The sequence below is a fragment of the Rattus norvegicus genome, chromosome 3, assembly GCF_036323735.1.
Source record: "Rattus norvegicus strain BN/NHsdMcwi chromosome 3, GRCr8, whole genome shotgun sequence".
NCBI lineage: Eukaryota > Metazoa > Chordata > Mammalia > Rodentia > Muridae > Rattus > Rattus norvegicus.
Genome location: NC_086021.1, coordinates 35,322,962 through 35,342,431, shown reverse-complemented (window position 1 = coordinate 35,342,431; position 19,470 = coordinate 35,322,962). Strand labels below are relative to the sequence as shown.

Sequence of the window (19,470 nt, the reverse complement as noted above, 5' to 3'; positions counted from 1 at the left end):
AAGGAGTGAGCAACGTGCCTTCATTCATTACTCTTCTCACTGTGGCTGGGGCCGCTGCTGTTTTAATTCCCCATTCATATATACTATACCTTAGACCCTGAGCCAAAATAAACCTTTTCTCCCTTAAGTTGCTTTTGCCAAAGTGTCACAGTACAGGAAAAGAAACTAAGACACCGAGCCTAAAAATGGATGTATCAGATTACTAGCGAGGTCTAGGACTCCTGGGATCCTTATGGCCCACCGCGGCTTCCTTAAAACCTCTTCAAGTCGGTCACCAAAACAAACAAAAAAACAAACTCATCAAAGTGTAGGTGGAGAAATTGTACAGGAAGGAACTGCGGCCAGCTAAGCTACAAGAATTCTGCCCTGCTCCTTCAGGATTCCTCCTGGCTCTACACTGTGGCTTTTCTCGGGGACAGCATCTTTTCTTACAGAAGGTACAGCAGTGAATTTTAGCTACAGTCAGCGGAACAACCCCTCCAGCCATTTCCGTTCTTCCCACTGTTTCCAAACATCTCCAGCAAAGGCGTGGGCCTGGGCAGGGGCCAAGTGATACAGGTTCCAAGTAATTTTTATTTTAGAATACAAGAGAAGTACAAATGTATTTACAGTTGTACATATACAATCAAATAATATATATCACAGTTTTCGTAAATATCATCTTAGATAAACATTTACAAAGTTAAAGTGACCGTTTTTCTGGGAGTAGAACACACTTTCTTGAAAACTCCATACATGTTATACTTTTCGTTATAGTTTTGTGGCTTTTTTTTTTATTACAAACACCATGGTGTGTGGACGGAATGTGTATGTGGTGTGTGTGTTGGGGGGTGGGGGTGGGGGTGGGGAGAAGGGATTCTGGTAAATGACAACAAGGTTTGAGATGACACCAGAGGGCGCCCACGGACAGAGCAGGGAACGGCGTCGACAGGGGCGCGTGGGAGTGTGGGCTCGCTGGAAAGAACCCCCGAGTCTGCGCACTTCAAACAAACTTTCTGGACGAAGAGGAGACGTCTCTGTGTGGTCACTCATCCTCTTGTTTGGGGACTTAGTAGGGTGGAGGTGAGGGTGCTTCTCCATTTCTAAGCTCAGAAAGACAGGAGAAGGGGGCACTGGCCTAATTCCTGCGTTCTACAGATGGGGAAACTGAGGCTCCAAAAGGGTCAGGGTCTTGCCCAGGGGCTATGGTGAATGTCCCTTGTGACTCCACTTTCAACCTTTCCAGCACACTTCAGAATGTATCAGGGTCTCATCCTTCACTGGGAACCGGGTGCTGGGGAAAGTAGCCTGAAGGAAGGCAGGGCCCAGGTCTCTCCCTGTCTGTGCTAATCACCTTGGGGCTCCAATCGCAGCCAAGGGTTAGCGTCGTTCCCACACTCGCAACACATCAAGACACCATTCCCTTGAATGATGCAGAGATGAGCACAGCCTGCCCCAGGTCCACCCTGGGCCAAGGAGGTAGCTCTCTCTTCCACTCCCAACTATTCAGCTCTCTTTGGAGGTCCTCTGTCCCCCATCTCCTGTCATCCAGGAGAGAGATGTCCGCGTGGGGACGCAGCCCTGCAGGAGGGACACTCCGAGATGGGGCCGGGCGTGAGGACCGGCTCCCAAGAAGAGAGGACAGGGCAGCAGCCACACCAGCCGGGTGGCCTAGGCAAAGAGGACGTCGCCCTTCGGCGTCCTCCTCTGTGAGATGGATCAGGAGTGGGTTCCGGGTTGCGGGCGCCTCGGTGGCGCGGGGGGTCGGGTCCGTCGCACGGGCGGCGGGGGTGCGCGTGCGCGTGGGACGCGTACGCGGCGCTCACAGCACCATGGCTGGCAGGTGATGCGCCGCGGCGGCAGCGGCGGCCGCGGCGGCGAGCGCAGGCGCGTGAGCGTGAGGCGCGGGTAGCGCGGGCGAGTGCGCCTGCAGCGCGGTGCTGGGTGGCCGGTGGCGCGCGCTCTTCTGGTGCGCGCGCAGGCCGGCCAGCTGCGAATAAGCGCTCTGGCACACCTGGCACTTGTAGGGACGCTCGCCCGTGTGCAGGCGCACGTGGTTGCGCAGCGTGGACGACTGGCTGAAGCGGCGGTTGCAGAAGCGGCACACGAAGGGCTTGTCCAGCGTGTGGATACGCATGTGCGAGCGCAGGTTGCTGCGCGAGTTGAAGCCGCGGTGGCAGATGACGCAGCGCATGCGGCCCGCGGTACCGGTCGCGGAGTCGGCCGGGTGGAAGTCCTCTGGTGGCGCGGGCGGAACGTGGGACCCACGGAGCGTGCGGGAGGGAAAGAAAGCAGCCTGGTTAGCACCCACGCCTACTGCGCCCAGTTCCCCCCGGTACTCCCCTGCAGATCGTAAGACACACAGCTCCGAGGGCGCAGCGGGTCATGGCTGTGATTTAGCAGCAGCTAGATTGCACCAGGTCCCCAACTTGAAAGCATTTGGTGATGTGGTCCCAGAAAACCATAGGTTTCCCATCTGAAAGTTGGGAGGTGGACCAGGCGTGGTCCCAGCACTTGGGGAAAAGGGGGTTGGGAGTGGCTGGGCTAAAGGCATTCATTTGCCACCAAGCCTGATGACCTGACTTGGATTCCCTGGACCAGCATGGTTAAAGAGAGAACTGGCTCCCACTAGTGACCTCTGACCTACACATGTGCACCTTGGCATGCATACCTACCTAAATGCACACAAAAATAAGTAAAATGCACGAAGAAAATAAAGTTTAAAAAAAAACAAGGTCTTGTAGAACCACTAGGGGCTAGCGGGATTTCGTGCAAGTTCATCCTAAAATTGAAGTCACTAGAAGAGTTTTCCTGTGCTGGTGGCTTTGCCTTAATGTGAGAAATGATTGTGTCCTAATAGGCCATCCACAAAGGACAACTATGACACCCCTAAAAAGTCCTCTCATCTCTCACCTCACAAATATTCGCCAAGAACTCAGTGTACATGTAAGCTATGGTTTGTCTGTTTTCCCATTCCAAATGGAGACAGCAGGAGCATTCAGAGAAGGAGTGGCAGTGGAGGCAAACACTAGCAGCCCCAGGCTGCTACCTTTCCTTTTCTTTTCCTTTCTTTTTTCTTTTCTTTTCTTTCCCCCTCTTTTTATTTTGGGACCAGGTTTCACTGTATAGTCCCAGCTCCTGAAACTACCTAGCTCTGTAGACCAGGCTGGGCTCAACTCCAGAGAACCACTGGCCTCTGCCTCCAGAGTGCTAAGATTGAAGATGTGACCACCATTGCTTCTCTTAAAAATAAATGGGCCAGAGAGACTGCTGAGCTCTGTGGTTGAGAACACTGCCTGCTCTGACAGAGGAGCCCCAGCTTCAATTCCCAGCACCCACGTGGCAGCTCACCATTGACTGGAAATCCAGTTCCAGGAGCTGACAGCTTCCCACAGGCGTGCATGTATCAGTGCACAAAAACAATAAATAAATAATTTAAAAATGAACGATCACATAATGGCACACTCCTGCAATCCCAACATTGGAGGTGGAGGCGGGAGAATCAGAAGTTCAAGGTCATCTTTAGCTATCTAATGAATTTGGAGGCCAGCCTGAGACCCTGCCTTTAAAAAAAAGTCACAAGGATTTTGTAGGGTCTGGGAGGGTGATCCTCATCAAAGGTTTCATTTCGTTTCAGACTTGGGGGGTTGTGGGGACCAGTTATCTCCAGACTCAATAGGACATAGGTCTTTTTTTTTAATTAATTAATTTATTTTATGTATATGTGTACACTGTCGTTGTCTTCAGACACACCGGAAGAAGGCATCGAATCTCATTACAGATGGTTGTGAGCCACCATGTGGTTGCTGGGAATTGAACTCAGGATCTCTGGAAGAGCAGTCGGTGCTCTTAACCACTGAGCCATCCCTCCAGCCCAGGACATAGGTCTTAAGCCAGTAGTTTCTACATGATAATCCCTGTCTCAAGACACAAGGGCTCGGGGCTGGAGAGATGGCTCAGTGGTTAAGAGCACTGACTGCTTTTCCAGAGGTCCTGAGTTCAATTCCCAGCAACCACATGGTGGCTCGCAACCATCTGTAATGAGATCCAATGCCCTCTTCTGGTGTGTCTGAAGACAGCTACAGTGTACTTGTAGATAATAAATAAATCTTTAAAAAAACAAAAAGACACATAGACTCATTCTACTCTACGTCTGTTGAAAGTACAAACCATGCAGCCAGTTGATGCTAGTCCCTCCTCCATGACCTGGACAGAGCCAGAAAGGGATATAGAGATGCCCTCGTCCCATGCCTTCTTTTTACAGATGAGGCACCAAGCCCATCTCAACATCAGTTGAACTAGATAGAAATCAATGTGTGTTCTTGCTGTCCTGTCCAGCCACACCCCATCACCTCTCTGGGTGCAGACAACCTATCTGATCTGGAAAGCAAGACTGCCTTCCTTTCCCCATGATCAGCCCATGGTGGCTGCTCTGGGGAAAGTGGTCTTATTTTTAACCAGGAACTCCCATATGCACAATGCTACTGGATGTTGAAGTAGGGTCTCCCAGGCCAGGAGGTGTCCTGTCCCCTAGCTTTCCCCTCCTTGGATGGTTGTCACCATGACCTCGTAGCGAATACTGAATACCTACCATGCTTGTTTTTCTTCTGTTCTTCTTCCAGTCCCGGCACACCTGGGATCCCCAGAAAGGTGTTGTGGGAATTCCCATACCACACCAGCAGCTCCTGGTCTGGAGGGATCATCTGCAGGAAGACAGGCAGGAAGAGGTCAGGGAGGTCAGGAGACAAGGGCTTTCTCTGCACATTTCTGTACCACACTCAGGCTTGAGAAAGCCCGAGCTGACAGAATATCCCTGACCCATCCTGGGCAAACTGTAGACACCAAAGGCCCCAGGACAGCATCCCCTCTCTTCTTCTCTCAGAACCCAGGTCATCATATCCAAATGGATGGCCACAAGAAAACAAAAGAAAAAGAAGTCCAGGTGGCCGGAGGGGCGGGGGTGGGGGGTGTCGGGGAAGAGGATAGCTCAGTGTAGAATGCATGCTTAGCATATGCAAAGGCATGGACTAGTCACTGTCATCCCTGCACTCAGAGGTAGAGGCAGAACCATCAGAAGTTCAAGGTCATCCTTGGCTACATAATCAGTTTGAGCCCGACCTGGAATTCCTAAGATCCTATCTCAAAAAAGAAGGGGGATGGGCTGGAGAGCTGGCTCAGTGGTTAAGAACACTGACTGCTCTTCCAGAGGTCCTGAGTTCAATTCCCAGCGACCACATGGTGGCTCACAACCATCTGTAATGGGATCTTGATGCCCTCTTCTGGTGTGTCTGAAGACAGCGACAATGTACTCTCATACATACAATAAATAAATAAATCTTAAGGAGGAGGAAGAGGAGGAAGAAGAGAAGGAGAAGGAGAAGGAGGAGGAGGAGGAGAAGAAGAAGGAGGAGGAAGAAGAGGAGGAGGAGGAGGAGGAGGAAAACCTCACAAACAGAAGTAACAAAAGAAAAACAACTAGATTTTTTTCCCCCAGTTTTTAATCCAGAGGTATTAGAGTCAGTCAGCTATCAGGGATCTAGGGCTGAGCCAGATGTTTCTAAGGATTGTGGGCTGTGGGGTGTCTTATGGTTACACCCTGCCTGACGTTCCGGAAACAGCTCTTATCTCAAGTGGCCACAGGCAGCGTGGAGTCACACAGCACAGGGCTCCCTGCACCACCACCACCGGGCAGGTGCTAAAAAACACGAAACCTTGGGCTTGACAAACACCTCCACCGTTGGAAATACCCAAACAGCATTCAACCGAAAGTTCTACTGTGTCCTAGGTCCAACATCACGAAGCCCAGGCCCTGTGGCTAAGCTCGAGGCTTGGCTGCTCTCAATGGTGATAGCTACTGAACAAGATAGTTTGGTGGTGACAATCGGGATCTGCGTGAGCTGAGAAGCCTGCTCACTGGACCCCAGCCAGGTAGGACAAACAGAAGAGAGCAGTCTGTCTCTCCTGAGGCCACAGCTCCTGGAGGTCCTTGTGTGAGGTGCCCAGCGAAACTCAGATAATGCCTGACAACAGACATCTTGTTTCTCCTAAAGTACAGGAGACTGGGGAGACAGCTCCCTGTGTAAGTATTTGCCTTGGAAGCATAAGGGTACGAGGTTGGGCCCTAGAGCCCACATGAGAAGAGTAGGCTCCATGCACACACTTGTAATCCCAGTGCTGAGGAGGTAGAAACAGATCCCTGGAGTTTGCTGGCCAGTCAGCCCAGACCAATTGCCAAGCCCTAAGCCAGCCAGAGGCAACAGTACCTGAGGTTGATATCTGATCTTCCCTTCCACGTGAGGCTGAGAACCTTGGGTTCACTTCCATGGAGAGAGCCCAGAAGACCTCCCCCCCATATCCACCAGGCTCTGAAAGGAGAGTGAGCTGAGGGGTGAGGGTGGGGGAATTGTAGGTATTGAGGGCTGCTGCTCCCCTGTTGAGAGCAACCTAGCCTCATTATGTCTCTTCACACCAACCCTTAGACTTTTGCATCATAGCAGCACAGGAGTGTGTGTGTGTGTGTGTGTGTGTGTGTGTGTGTGTGTGTGTGTGTGTGTGTGGTCGGTCCCATGGGGGAGGTTAAATGTGAAACACTGCACAATTCGTAAACAAGCAAAATAAGGCAGCGTCTCTAAGGCAGCAGGCAGCTTAGAACCTGGCACCAAAGCTAGACAGAATCGTCCAGCCTCTCCTTCACGATCATGGTCACCATCCAGGAGACCAGAGGGTCAGAGATGGAGGCCTCTCCTTGAAGAGGAGGAGAGGAGGAAAAGGCCTGTGAAATCCTCAGAGAAGAAGATGATGGAGTCGAAGTATTTAAAATATCGATTGAGGGCTTGTTTGTTCTTACGATATGGATTGGGAAAGAGGCTACTGCACAAGATGGATCTCGTGTCACTGGATCCTTAGGTGTGACCTTAGAAATCTCTAAGCATGTCTCTTGAAGCAGCCCCTAGGCCACGTTCACACACACCTTGTAGGAGATGAGACACACACACACACACACACACACACACACACACACACACACACTGAGCCCTGGTGTGGGGGATTGGAGGGGACACTCAGGCTCTGTGCCTGCCAAGGAAATAATTGTGTCACTTGTAAAACAGAACAGTGCCTACATTACAGGCCTCCCAGAGAGCTGTTAGGTCACAGGGGCCACAAGCACAGGGCTCTTGGTACTGAAGCTGTGGGATTACGGCTGTTTTCCCAGCTCAGCGATGCTCCAGAGGAACTAGTGGTCATCCAGGCGCACTGAATCAGTAAAGCCCGGGGCTATTGGCAGCATGAAAGTTCCTGGTGACCTAGGCCTTCGCCTTCCGTGCCCACCAAGCATAGGCATGGGGCTGTGGGCATTCCCCTGTGGGCAGAGTGCTCTCATAGACTGTATAAGCTCTGGGTTTGGTCTTCAGTGCAACATCAGCCAGATGTGGGGCCCTGTGCCTGTCATCCCAGCACTGAGGAGTTAGAACCGGGAGGATATAGGAAGTTCAAGGTCTTCTTCACCTAAATATCACATGGCTGGTCTCAAGACCAGCCTGAGCTATTTCAGCTCCTGTGTAGGGCCTGAAACGGTGGCTCAGCGACTAAAAGTACTGCCTGCTCTCCCAGAAGACCCGGGTTCAGACCCCAGCACCTACATAATGGCGGCTCTCAACCATCAGGAACTCTAGTTTCAAGGGATCTGATATCCTCTACTAGACTTGGGGGACTGCAGGCATGTGCGTGGTGCACACGCATAACATGCATGCAGAACAGGCATATGCATCATAGAACAAATATTTTTAAACTGAATAAACAAATACTAAAATTAGTTTTATTCAACTTAAACGTTAAACTTCGTGGGCATAAAGATCTAACCGTGGGGGTTGGGGATTTAGCTCAGTGGTAGAGCGCTTGCCTAGGAAGCGCAAGGCCCTGGGTTCGGTCCCCAGCTCCGGGAAAAAAAAAAAGAACCAAAAAAAAAAAAAAAAAAAAAAGATCTAACCGTGGCCTAGAGTAAATCATGAAAAGGTTTTTTTTTCCTCTTCTACCCTGGGTGCCCAGCTGTGGCCTATGCCTCCCTCCGTGTGATACCCCAAGAAAACATGTCATTTTGAGACTTTGAAAAAACAAAAATGCTGATTTAGGCTTTAAAAGATCACTGTGGAGAAACCACGTGCCTTCTATTTAGAAATGAGCACGTATCGCATCTATACAAACGCAAATGCAGGAGTGACAATAAGCAAGACTTTTCAGAAATAGAATGTACTTGACTTGGGAATGAAACAACTCCAGACGGCTAGAGGCTACGTACGAGCAGGGGGAGAGGCCCTCGTCACCTTCACGGAGAAACAGAACAACGAGTTGCTTTGAACTTCAGAGCCTGGAGGCGCCCCCCACCACCACCTCTGGTCTGCACTTAATAAATACTAAAATTAATTTTATTCAACTTAAAAAGGAAAGCCCATGGGCATAAGGTATAATTGTGCAGCACGGTAGAGAGAGGGGAGCTGCTCTTTCTCCTGTTCTGGGTGCCTGGCTGTTACTGATGCTCTCTGGACCTGTCCAGCATCCACCAAAAGCCTGCGTTGGAGCCCAGAAGACCCCAGAACCTGCACCCTCTTCTCTGAGATCCGGAAAGTCCTGTCCAGAGACCACTTCAGTGCATTGAACAGCCACAGTCCCCTGAAAACTCCTCCTAGGCTCTGTCCCTACTGAGTTGATCGATGGTCCAGGCTAGGCTCTGCACTAGAGCGAGGAGCCTGAATCAGCCGGTCATTCATGTTTCCGGGGACAGAAGATTGGTTTGGAACATACTGCGAACCGAGCGATCCCCAAAGGAACTGATTCCCATTTTGTAAAATCCACTCTGTCAAACCTAGGGAAACAGCATTGCCCGACTCCTGCTGCCAAGTCTCAGGACCTCTGGCTAATTCTTAACGTTCTGATCAGCCTTAACCTGAATCCTGCCCCATTTCAATGACAGAAGGGCAGTGACAGACTTTCAGGTTTGCTTTCCTAATACAAATTCATGACACCCCATTGAACAGGCTCCCGAGGGGCTCTGACACCTGCCCCTTGCCGGGTGACACAGAAGCATCTCTGTGTCATCTGGATGATCACCAGTTTCCATTGTGCACAGATGTCCTGACACACCAATTAATAGAGCTCCAACAAGGAGATGTTGGCCAGGGAGGCCACACAGCATGGCCATCCAGCTCTGTAGCAGACTGGCTGGGGTTCAAGTCACAGCTCCGGACTTTCTCTCTGGACTTTGAACCTTCATTTCTTCACCATTAAAATGGGGACAGAGAGGCGGCGAAGCTCAGTAATACAGGGCCTATTCGGTATGTATAAGGCCCAAAGGTTCGATTAACAGTACTATTTTAAAAAAATAAAAATAAGCCTTGGACTCAGTCCCCACTACGAAACCAGAGTTGCTTAGACCTTTGAAAATGTCGCCAGTGCAGTGTCGGCACATGAGAGATGTCTGATGTCACAATGATGTCTGCGTACACCGTTAATGGGGCTGACCATCAATGGTGGTACTCAACAGAGTCACGACTTAGCAAGGTCAAAAGGAAAAGGGTGCTTATCCTCAGAGCTGAGAAAAGAGGTGAGGCTCTAGGAAAAATGAAGGGCTCAGCTGCCCTGAAACAAGAGAAAATGGGAAAGCCTACATTTCTAGGCAACCATTTGCTAATCTGATACAATAAAACAGAAATGGAACAGACTGGGAACTTTCTTCCCCCATATAGTGAAAACAGATTCCTCTAGCTTCCCCTTGTGCCGGTTTCTTGACCAAACCATTTGCTTCCTGACAACCGCTTTTGTTTTCCTGGAAGAGGTGGGTCCAGTGGACAGGACACCCTATCGCCCAGATTTATTCACTCAATATTGCAGAAGCAAAGCCGGAAGGTTTCACCCTCCTCACCTCCACCCAGGATGCAGAGTTCAGAGCAGTATTGGTCTGAGTTCCCCATCCTGGCCACTCGTGTCTCCGTTTAGAGTTCATGATTTTGTATTTGTATAATATCCTAGTGTATTCTTCCTACTGAAGAGAGATATTCCCCCCCATGACTCAGCAAGTAACAGACTACTGTTACGAAATATAAATTGTGCTTGTGAGTAGGAAGACCAAGTAAACAGATCGGAACAAAAGTCCCTCTCCTTGGCTAACAATCCCCCAGCACACACACAGAACAAACAGCAGATTATACAAGACTTCCCAGGAGCCGGCTAGGTAAGCAGAAATATGTGTGGCCATAGCCAGACGTAGAAATGGAATTCTGACATTTGTTATAACACAGTTTGAGAGAATTGCTGGTATGAAAAAAAATGTCATCTATGAAAAGTCATTTGGGGCTGAACCAGGCAGATGACCATGAGTTCGAGGCCAGCCGGGTCTATATGAGTTTCAGGCCAGCCAGGGCTACACAGTGAACCTGGCTGGTCCTGGTGTGGACCTCACTATGTAGACCTTTACTAGGACCTGAGACTTGGTCTTCCTGCCACTCACAGGCACTATTTATAGCTCATATACGGCTGCTGTAGGACATTCCACAAGAACAAAATCACGGAACTCTGTGGGGAGACAGAGGTGAGACTGTCTCGAATTTAAAAAGAAAAAGATTTAAAACAAAAGAAGGAAAAGTAATTTGCAAATGTTTTGGGCTCCCTTGTCCCTCACTTAAACAGCCCCCCTTTAGCAGCAGTGTTCACTGTAAGCAGTACAACATCATGTGAGAGGCTTGCATATGATACAGCACATGCGTGATAACATGCGGGCTATGTAGATGAATGCATGTGACCCGTTCTTTTATAAACTTAAATTTCTGATAAGCATAAACTTTCCCCCTATTCATACAAATTCCAATCCCTGCCTGGAAATATTCTTGCCCCCTGAATTCATACTTCTAGATAAATGTTGTTCACGCGTCCTGATTTGTCTTTGACTCCCACCTGCCAGATGTGTAGTATGATGGGGCTTAAGTCACCTGTCTGCCTCAGCCTGAGTGCTAACATGACATAGGTATTCTTGGCCGGTCTCCTGTGTGTGTGTGTGTGTGTGTGTGTGTGTGTGTGTGTTTGATGTGTAAGGGAGCCAGAGAGGGGTTAGAACTCATACTTTGCTATGGGTGAATTCAACTGCACCAAAAGCCAATTCTGGGAGGTGGCGGTACAGCTGGACAGTCTCGGGATTCATGCTGTTCCAGCCTGAGCTACTTCTGGTACTGCACCGACACGCCTCGGTCCTGCTAGAATTTCTGAACTCTAGAGGCCTGCCTTTCTTTACTCTTTGCTCTTTAGTTTTCTTGATGCTGACCCAGGTCCTGGCCACACAACGCGGAGGCAAAGGTTATTCTGCTCTCAGTCCTGTCCACGTCTAAGGGTCTGGTCATTCTGGAACGATAGACTCCAGTCCCAGAAGTTAGCAGCCATAGACACCCGGAAGGGTCTAGACTTCAGGCTCAGAGTCATCTCCAGTAAATGGAGTCTGACTCCAAAGAGCAGCCAAACCCCTGGCCATCCCACAACCAAGGGACTTCCAAGCCAACAAAAGTACAAGATCTGGAAAAAGTGGAGGGACAACCCTGCTACCTCTCACAGCATTTAGAGGAATTCCCACATCTGGGGCAAGACACAGCCAAGCCGCATGCCAGGGGTCACTGCTGTGCCCTCTGATGACGTGCTCCTTGGCTATCACTGCTCATCAGCCCCACCCCCAGGCCTTTATTTTTCTTCCTCTGCCAGGCAGGTGTCCTGCCTCCTTTCCCAGCCTCTGGCCCTGGTTACACTTAGAAGAGCCCCATCCATCCTGCCCTGACTCTCCTCAGCTCACATTCTCCTATAGAGGTGATTCGGAGTTCTTGGCCTTCATAAAAATGACAGGTTTTCGTATCTATGAATTGTGGATAAACTCAAGATCCTCCTCGTGAAGTTGTGTGAGAGGCCTAAACCCGGTGAGACGGTATTGCTGAGATGGGGTACTGAGCCACACACTATTGGTCCCCGAATGAGGCACGGCACGCAGTTAAACCTTAAGAACAGATGGCCATTATGATAGTCAAGTTCGAGCCTCAGCCGGCTTCCACTTGGTGTCCCGTTCTCTAGATTCTTCTGCCCTCGGAACCTCTGCACATGATCCTCTACGTCTGAGATACCCACCCTCTCCCAGCTGTCCCAGCAAGTCTCCCATACAGAGCAGTCATGGCCTGAGCCTCAAGCCTACATCCAGACAGAGCCAGCGGGGCCAGCACTGACATCCTTCTGTCGTCTTTGGTCACATTCCTCACCATGCCATGTCCCCACCTGTCCCTCCACCACACTATATCGTATTACCTCTATGGCCTTGTAGAAGATGCTAGTGCCTATCTGCACCACCTCCAGGTTCTGCTCCTGCTCGTTCCGGGCACACTTGATGTAGGTCATCCAGCTTCGGTGGTCTTCCTGGCTGGCATCGATAAAGTAGCGGACTGTCCCATCCTCGTTGAATACCTAGGCACAGGGTGGAACAGTGATGGGGTGATGCGGGGCCAGGACACACATGTGACCCAGACCCATCCTCCTTTCTCCCAACGGCTCTGGGAAGTGGATAAAGTCTTTGTCTATGCCTTCCCGTCCAGGAAAGGGAGGTTAGAGGTGGGGGCGTGGTAATTTGTCCGAGGCTAAAGGGAATCAATCCTCAGGGACCCATGGGCTCATGATGACCAGGCCTTCCCACCCCCAGAAGAAAAAGGTCTCCAAGAGATCCCTAAACAGGCAACATGTTCTTCTCTTCTGCTACCTGTCCTTAAGGGGTACAGATGTTTGGAACAGAGCAGTAGACGCATTCAGCACAGGGCCTCAGAGAGGGACACAAGGGCTTGAGAGGCAAATCTAGTTCACCGGGGTCTTTTGGCCTGGCCTAAACTGCTCTGTGAGGCTGCTAAGGGTCAAACCACACCCTAGCTTTCTGACTGGGCAACAGCTGGAAGACACCCACTAGGCCTAGGTGTCCAGGAGAGAGAGAAGGCAATGGCTGGGGTCATCTCTCTGCTCTGCTCATCCAGGTCTTGTGAACAGCTGTACTGTGTCTCGCTGGGCTCCAGCCAGGTGGGTCTGCTAGGGTGGCATCAAGAGATGCATAAGACGGAGAAGTAGGTGTACCATCTGGCTGCTGTGGGTCTGTACGGGAAGAACGATGTAGGAGAACCACCACTGGGCTGACTTTGTCTTAAGGGGGGGGCCATCCCTGTTTCTGACACTGTTGGAGATGGGCTAGAGTCAAAAGGCCAGGGATAGAAGCCTTTCAGATACCCATTTCCTTCTGCAAAATGAGAATAAAACTGAGAGGGGCTGACCTCACCGATTGCAGGCTAGGGAACCAGACTGCTGACTCAACACCCAGTCGGCCCTGGTTAGTTTGGATGTCCTCCGGCAGGCCTGGGATTGGGAAACCTATTCTTAAGGAACACCCAGCTTCCACTCTCCTCCATTCCAGCCACACTTCACCAAAGGTCAGCCTCAGAGACTGACTCTGGTTGCCTTCTAAAGCCAGGGAAGATGTGAGCAGTGATGGCCTCTTCCCAGCCTGCGCATCAGGACCCCGCTGGATCTCAGCGCTGTGGTAGGCTGTAAAGTATGACTAACAGCTCTGCTTGGGAGACTTGGAAACAAGAGGACTCAGATAGTGCCCAAAGCAGGTAAAAGCGAAAGCTCCAGGCCTTGAGAGTCTCACCCTCAGGGTGTTCAAACTCCAGCATCCACCCCTGAGGCTCTGGCAGGGGCCAGACCGGTCTCCTTTCGGACACAACCCCGGAGAGAGCCAGCCCACCTGCCTACAGCAATCCCTTTCCAAAACTCCCACCTACCTCCCACATCAGGTTGTTGTTTTTGCAGATATCCACATGCTCTGGGGCGATGACTCGGCCAGTGAAGGGGCCCATCTCCGTGCCTGCCTTGATCCACGTCTTGGAGAAGATGCCAAGGCCCTCGCCAGGGATGGAACTCTGGGCGATGATCACTTCCACCGGCAGCACCAGGCTAGATAGCTTCTGCACCTCTGCGGGGATTAGAGAAAGCCTGTCATATTTTCTGCGCAAAGACGACCCTGCCCTTCCCATCCCGGTTGCGGTCTCGCCCTGCTGCGCGCCTGCCAGCACAAGCAGCCTCAACTCAGGCAAATCTCTCCAGTGGTATGCTGTAGGCCTACTACGGGCAGAGGTTCAGCCTCATTTTACAATCCAGGACTCTCGGTGCCCTCTAAAAGCAAGCGGTGCCTGGTAGTTCTTTCATTTTTCTTGTGGGTGGAGAGTTAATTACTGGAGATCAAACCCAAACTCTTGCGCATGAAACGCTACGCCGCCGCCGAGCTCTTCAAACACCTACAACCTTCACCGTCTTCCGTCGCGGAACAACTTAGGAACCACTGAAACCACTTCGTGTTTACAGACAGGGAAACTGAGGCCGGGTCTGGCGAAGAGGTATCGCCCAACCCGTGACTCTCAGTCTTGTTCTTGGCTCCTCAGCCGGTGACTCTGGGTTCACTGCGTGTCTCTCAGACGCGGTCAGCACTGGGGACAGATCCCTAGTTTGGAAGGTGGCACCCGCACAGAAGAAACACTTGCTTCTACAAACTGAACTCTGAGCCTTCCCCCAAACCTTCCCCCACAACACACTCACACACACACACCGTGATCTTCCCTGGCACGCCAGTATTCCTCTCTACTCCCAAGTTCTAGAGTGCCAGAGAGGGCGGCACCCGGATCAGGCGAGCTCTGAAGTTGCTTTAATGGGCGAGGAAGAACCAGCAGTCCCTAACCCCCATAGGATCCCCGGTGGGGCCTCTGCGGCAGGGGTGGGAGCGTTGAGGCGCACAGGGGCGGCCTCCATGTCTTACAAGGTTCCCCTCTAAGCTACCTGGGAAAATACCCGGCGAGCCGGCCGGCTGAAAGGGGGGGTTAAACGGTGTCCATTGCGGAGCGGCCGGCAATTTGTCACGCTGTTAAAGTGATCGCATTCATTCGGCTCCATTCGAAAGAAATTGCTAATTCTAAATTCATTAGCCCTGGAAGAAAGCTGTAGCAGTAAATTGTATCTCAATGCGGAGGGGACTTGTTTAAAAGGGGCCGAGGAATTCCCCTTACAAAAAGGCAGGATTAGATGGTTGACATAGCGTGAATGGAAGTGGAATTAGTCTTCACGGTAAATTAAGAGAGGAACAGCGATCTTAAAGGGGAAGAGAGGGCGTCGCTCAGAGACGCCAGCGCTGGGGAAAGATATTGTTTGCGGGGTGACGAATGAGGAATAAGAACTTGAGACATCTTAAAGAAAAGAAACTTTCCTCGCTCTCTTTCTCTCCCTCCGCTCTCTGCGGCTTTTTCTCTCCCGCCTGCCCGCCCTCCGCCCCTTCCCTGGCCCCGGCTGTCTTTTAAAGTTTTTGGTTTAAGTGGGAACTTTCGCGGGTCAAGCCCAAGTTAACCAAATGAATTTTAAACCCCTTCTTTTTGAGTCAACTGCTATTACACGCCCAGTAAGGCTTTTAATGCCAGGAAACCGCCAGCTCCAGGCTGGAGGGTGGGGTGGGGAGAGAAGACACTGGAGAGCCTGGGCTGACCGAGTAGGTCGCCCGAGTCGTTGGGATTTGGTCCTAGAGTTTCTATCATTCCTAGATGCCTTTTCTCTGCTCCGTGAGGCTGTTGCAACCCAGGTTTGACCCACAGGGGGGGGGAAAAGAGGTGCGCTGATCAGGAAGAGCATCCTGGCTGGGAGCAGCAGCCCCAGACCCAGTGTTCCCCATCTGGCACCCCCGCACCGCTAGTCTGAGAATTGGGGGTAGCCAGGAAGAGCAAAGAAGCCCCGACGGCACAACTCACCTCCCGAGAAGGACTGTGCCAAGACCTCGGCGGTGAAGGCAGTCTTTGGGCTGGCATGGTGGCTCTTGTCCTCGAGCAGCTGTTCGCCTAGCACGTTGCGCCATCGGCCATATAAGAAACTGTGCAGGATGTCGGAGGTGATGACCTCTGCCAACGCTAGCCCCGGAGCCTTCAGCCCTGTTTTGAGCACCAGGGCCTCAGCTGGGAGCACAGAGCCCATCATGGGCGGCCAAGGGCTCGCCGCCGGGCGCCGCGGAAGGACGGCTGGGTGGACTACGGAGAGGTGGGCAACGAAGAGGGATCAAAGGAGTGAAAGGAGAGGAGGGTGACAAAACAGGAGGGAGGAGGAGGAAGAGAAGGAGGAGGAGGTTGCACTGGGGAGTGCGTGGCAAGGGATGGCTGGGAGGACAGTGAACCAAACCCGAGATTCACAAAGTCTGCAGAGAAGGCAGAGGCGGCATGGAGGGCTGGAAGTCCGCGGGCGTAGACAGGGGTGGATACCAGGAGGGGTGCGGGAAAGGTGGGCGGCGGGTGGCTGCGGAGAAACAACGACCAAGGACTCTGGGTTCCCCACTCGCCTTCTGTACACCCAGCCAGGACAGTCCTCCCCTTGGCAAAATCTCGGCTCTTTTATAGGAGCCGCAGTGACCCTCTTAATTGGTTATTAATGACCCCCTGACGTCGAAGGACAGATTTGTACCCGGCCAGGCTCGAAGGAGCCTTCACCCACAGCGCGAGGGGCGGGGGCATCGTGCGGACCGCTCAGAATAGTCCCCCTCTGCTCCTCCCTCCCCTCCGATCCTTCCTCCTCCCCCTCCTCCTCCTCTCCCCGTGGGAAGCTCCAGGCAGGGAGGGAAGCTCTGCCCGCGGCCCGGTGTGGGGCGGGGGTGGGGTGGGGTGTTGAAGTAGGGATGCTGCGTAGCGAGGCTTGTCTTTACTCCCGGGACTAAACTGAATAAGAGGGGGCTTATGGTTGCTAACCCCGCAGGTCCCCATGCCCAAGCAAGATCCACGGCCACTATGGGTCCCAGGCCAGGCCTTCACCTTCCTAGCTCTGCGGGCCACTCCCAGAGCTGCCGGCGGTTTGCCGTTTTTTTTTTCCCCCTGACCAAGCCCTGTATTCTGTCCGATCCCCACCTATCTTTCGTCCCAAACCCTCTCCTGCACTCTTCAGAGGCTTCACTCCCTAAGCTGAGGTAGCAACCCAGACAGCTTGGGTGACGCAGATTTCTTGCGCTGGCTACGCCACCCAAGCGGGCACTTCGCCCTAAACGGGGCTCCCCAACGGCTCTGCTCGCTGCGCACAACCAGTGTAAAACTTTCGCCAGCACAGAGGCTGCTGAGGAAGAACCACCCGCGTCGCCGTCGGGGCTGGATCTCACCTACGATAGAAGGCTCCCAGCCCTAGGAGTTCTAAGTTGAGTGTTGAAAGACTATCAAATTCTCGCATCTGTGAGATTCCCTAGAGCGATGTAGGATGGGAATTGCAGAGACCCAAAATGCCTCTGAAATTGCGGACAGCCTAGGGCAAACCCATCTGCTGGACTCTGCTTTGGAATCAGGCTGCTGGGATCTTCGACCTAGGAAGCCCTCAAACAAACGGTTCTCTTTCTTTTTCTCTCTTAATGATCACTCTTTTTTCCCTGGCTCTCTTCTCTTCCTTCCTCCCCCTTCCCGCTATCCCACCGCGCTTCTCCAGTGGATTCTGTATAGTCTTTCCAAGGTACCTGGGAGCCAGCTTCACAACTCTTCAGAATCAGTTGCTAAGTCGGGGAGATCACGGTTTCCTGCGTGCACTGAAGCCTCCTGGACAGACTTAAGACCTCCCCCACACCTTCAGCTCCAGAAACAACCACGTTAGAGGGGCTTTGGGCACACCTCACTCAACAGCATAAGTCCTCAGAGCCCATTTCCCCCCCCCCCCACCCCTTCCGCTGCAATTTCACATGGAGCAATGGAAAGTTCCCGCAGCCCTGAAGGCTGGTTTGTCTGAGTCCTCTCGGGTTAGATCTCCACCTTATAGTGAAGACTTTTCAGGCCTTCGAAGCCTTGTGATTTGGACGTGAGTAGCGCTGGCAGCTCAGGACCGAGCTGTGACCCACGAGCCAGATTCTAATGCCTCTAGGAAAAGAACCCTTTGCACCACCAGCTCCCCAGAGCTAAGCTTGCCTCGCCCTTGGCAAGCATGGGGGTCGCAGGTCTCTATAACCCCTAGTTGGAGCCAGTGGTCTCTGGCATCCTCAGCCCGGCAGGCAGGCGGGAGACTAAAGCGCCAAGCCGGCGATTGGAAATCTTCAGATGCAGAACCTCTGGAGCCCAGTGGAGGGTGGGTGTACCGGGCAGGGAGAGGGACCAACGGGCAGGGCGCCAGCAGAGGGCAGCGCTGCAGAGGAGCAAGTGCCGCCGGTGGGTAGGGGTTCCTTGCAGATGCCGCCGGTGATTTAAATCCTTTCGCGGAGGGTTCCAGTCTGGTGGGGAGTATGGAAACCAATGGCTCGGTGGCAAGGGAACCTGACCGGCGCCTGGATCTTGACTTCTGTGAAGCCTGAGTGGAGAGGAGACTGAGCTGGGCAGAAGAATTGCCAGGACTGGGGGCTCAGCCTCCAATCCCGAAACCTTCCTCAGCGCTTGCAGCAGACTAAAGGGAACGGAAGACAGCAGGGCATCCTAGGGGACAGCCCTTCTCTTCTCTGTGCCTCTGGGTTCCTGCCGACAGTGGTTTGTGTTGGACTATGTGCTTTGCTTCTTCCCAGCCTGTCACCCCTCGGATCAGATCGTGTGGCTTTCCCCGGAGCTAAGCAGGATTTTTTTTTTTTAAAAAAACAAATCCCTCGGTACACTCTACTGTGAAATTTTCCCAAGTCCCAGAGTCCTTCATGCCTGGGGCGAATTTTCGTTCCAGTCCCAAGATCGAAGTCAAAAGACAGAAGGACCGAAGTCTCTGGCTGAGACTAGGATGCTTCATTACTTTCCTCAGGACTCTCCCCCGTCCCCCCCAAAACCTGGGGAGCGTGTGCTGGAGAAGAGACAGGAACTTAAACAACCTCCTAGCTGGAGTGCCCACGGAGCTGGGATGCAGTTGGCTGCGCTCACCCACTTTGAGCTTCTGGCCTAGTGATAGTCCCACCTGGCCTTCTGCACCCTCAAAATCAAACCCTGTAGGGAGGACAGCCCACCGGGATCGAGCAGTAAGGCCCTTGAGAGCGCATCTGCCTGCGTGGAGACTTCGAGAGGAAACGCTGAGGGTTCACAGTGGATGAACCACGTCTCTGGGATCCGGGCGCCGAGTGTGCCTGCGCGAAGACCCCTCCCATGGACCGGGCCGGGTCGGAGCTCCAAGGCACCGCCCCCGCCCCCTTGATCGCGCCCGCGGGCTGTCGCTCGGCGATCTCTTTAATATTCATGGGCGTTAATAGAGAGGCCCCCAGTATATCGGCCCATTGTGGGCGGCTCGTAGGACTTGAATAGACCCCGGCCCTCTTTCTTCGCAGAGGCTTCCCGAGGGGCCGGGCCAGGAGTGAATGGCCCCTCTTCCCGCTCCTCACCCACCCCCACCCCCTTTCAGGGACAACATCTTTATCCCCGCTGCTGCTGCCGCCGCCGCCGCCGCCTGAGCCCCATTCACTCGGCCCGGACTCTGGGCGGAACGAAT

The 19,470-nt window shown here is 52.6% G+C and overlaps 1 protein-coding gene across 2 annotated transcripts; it reads right to left on the bottom strand.

Moving 5' to 3' along the window:
• Positions 1-553: 553 nt before the first annotated feature.
• Positions 554-19,470, bottom strand: Prdm12 (PR/SET domain 12). 2 transcript variants are annotated; one of them, NM_001427361.1, is given in 6 exon segments: positions 554-2,217; positions 4,571-4,682; positions 12,304-12,459; positions 13,815-14,005; positions 15,819-16,353; positions 17,546-19,470. In NM_001427361.1, coding segments are annotated over 5 exon segments (1,098 nt in total). In that variant the 5' UTR covers positions 16,042-16,353; positions 17,546-19,470; the 3' UTR covers positions 554-1,801.

Coding starts and splice junctions, on each gene's coding strand:
- Prdm12 (NM_001427360.1), bottom strand. CDS start 16,041: ATGATGGGCTCTGTGCTCCCAGCTGAGGCCCTGGTGCTCAAAACAGGG. Junction 4,683..12,303: donor TCTTCTACAAGGCCATAGAG/GTAATACGATAT, acceptor GTCTTCCTGCAG/ATGATCCCTCCAGACCAGGA. Junction 2,218..4,570: donor ACAGAAGAAAAACAAGCATG/GTAGGTATTCAG, acceptor CCGCGCCACCAG/AGGACTTCCACCCGGCCGAC.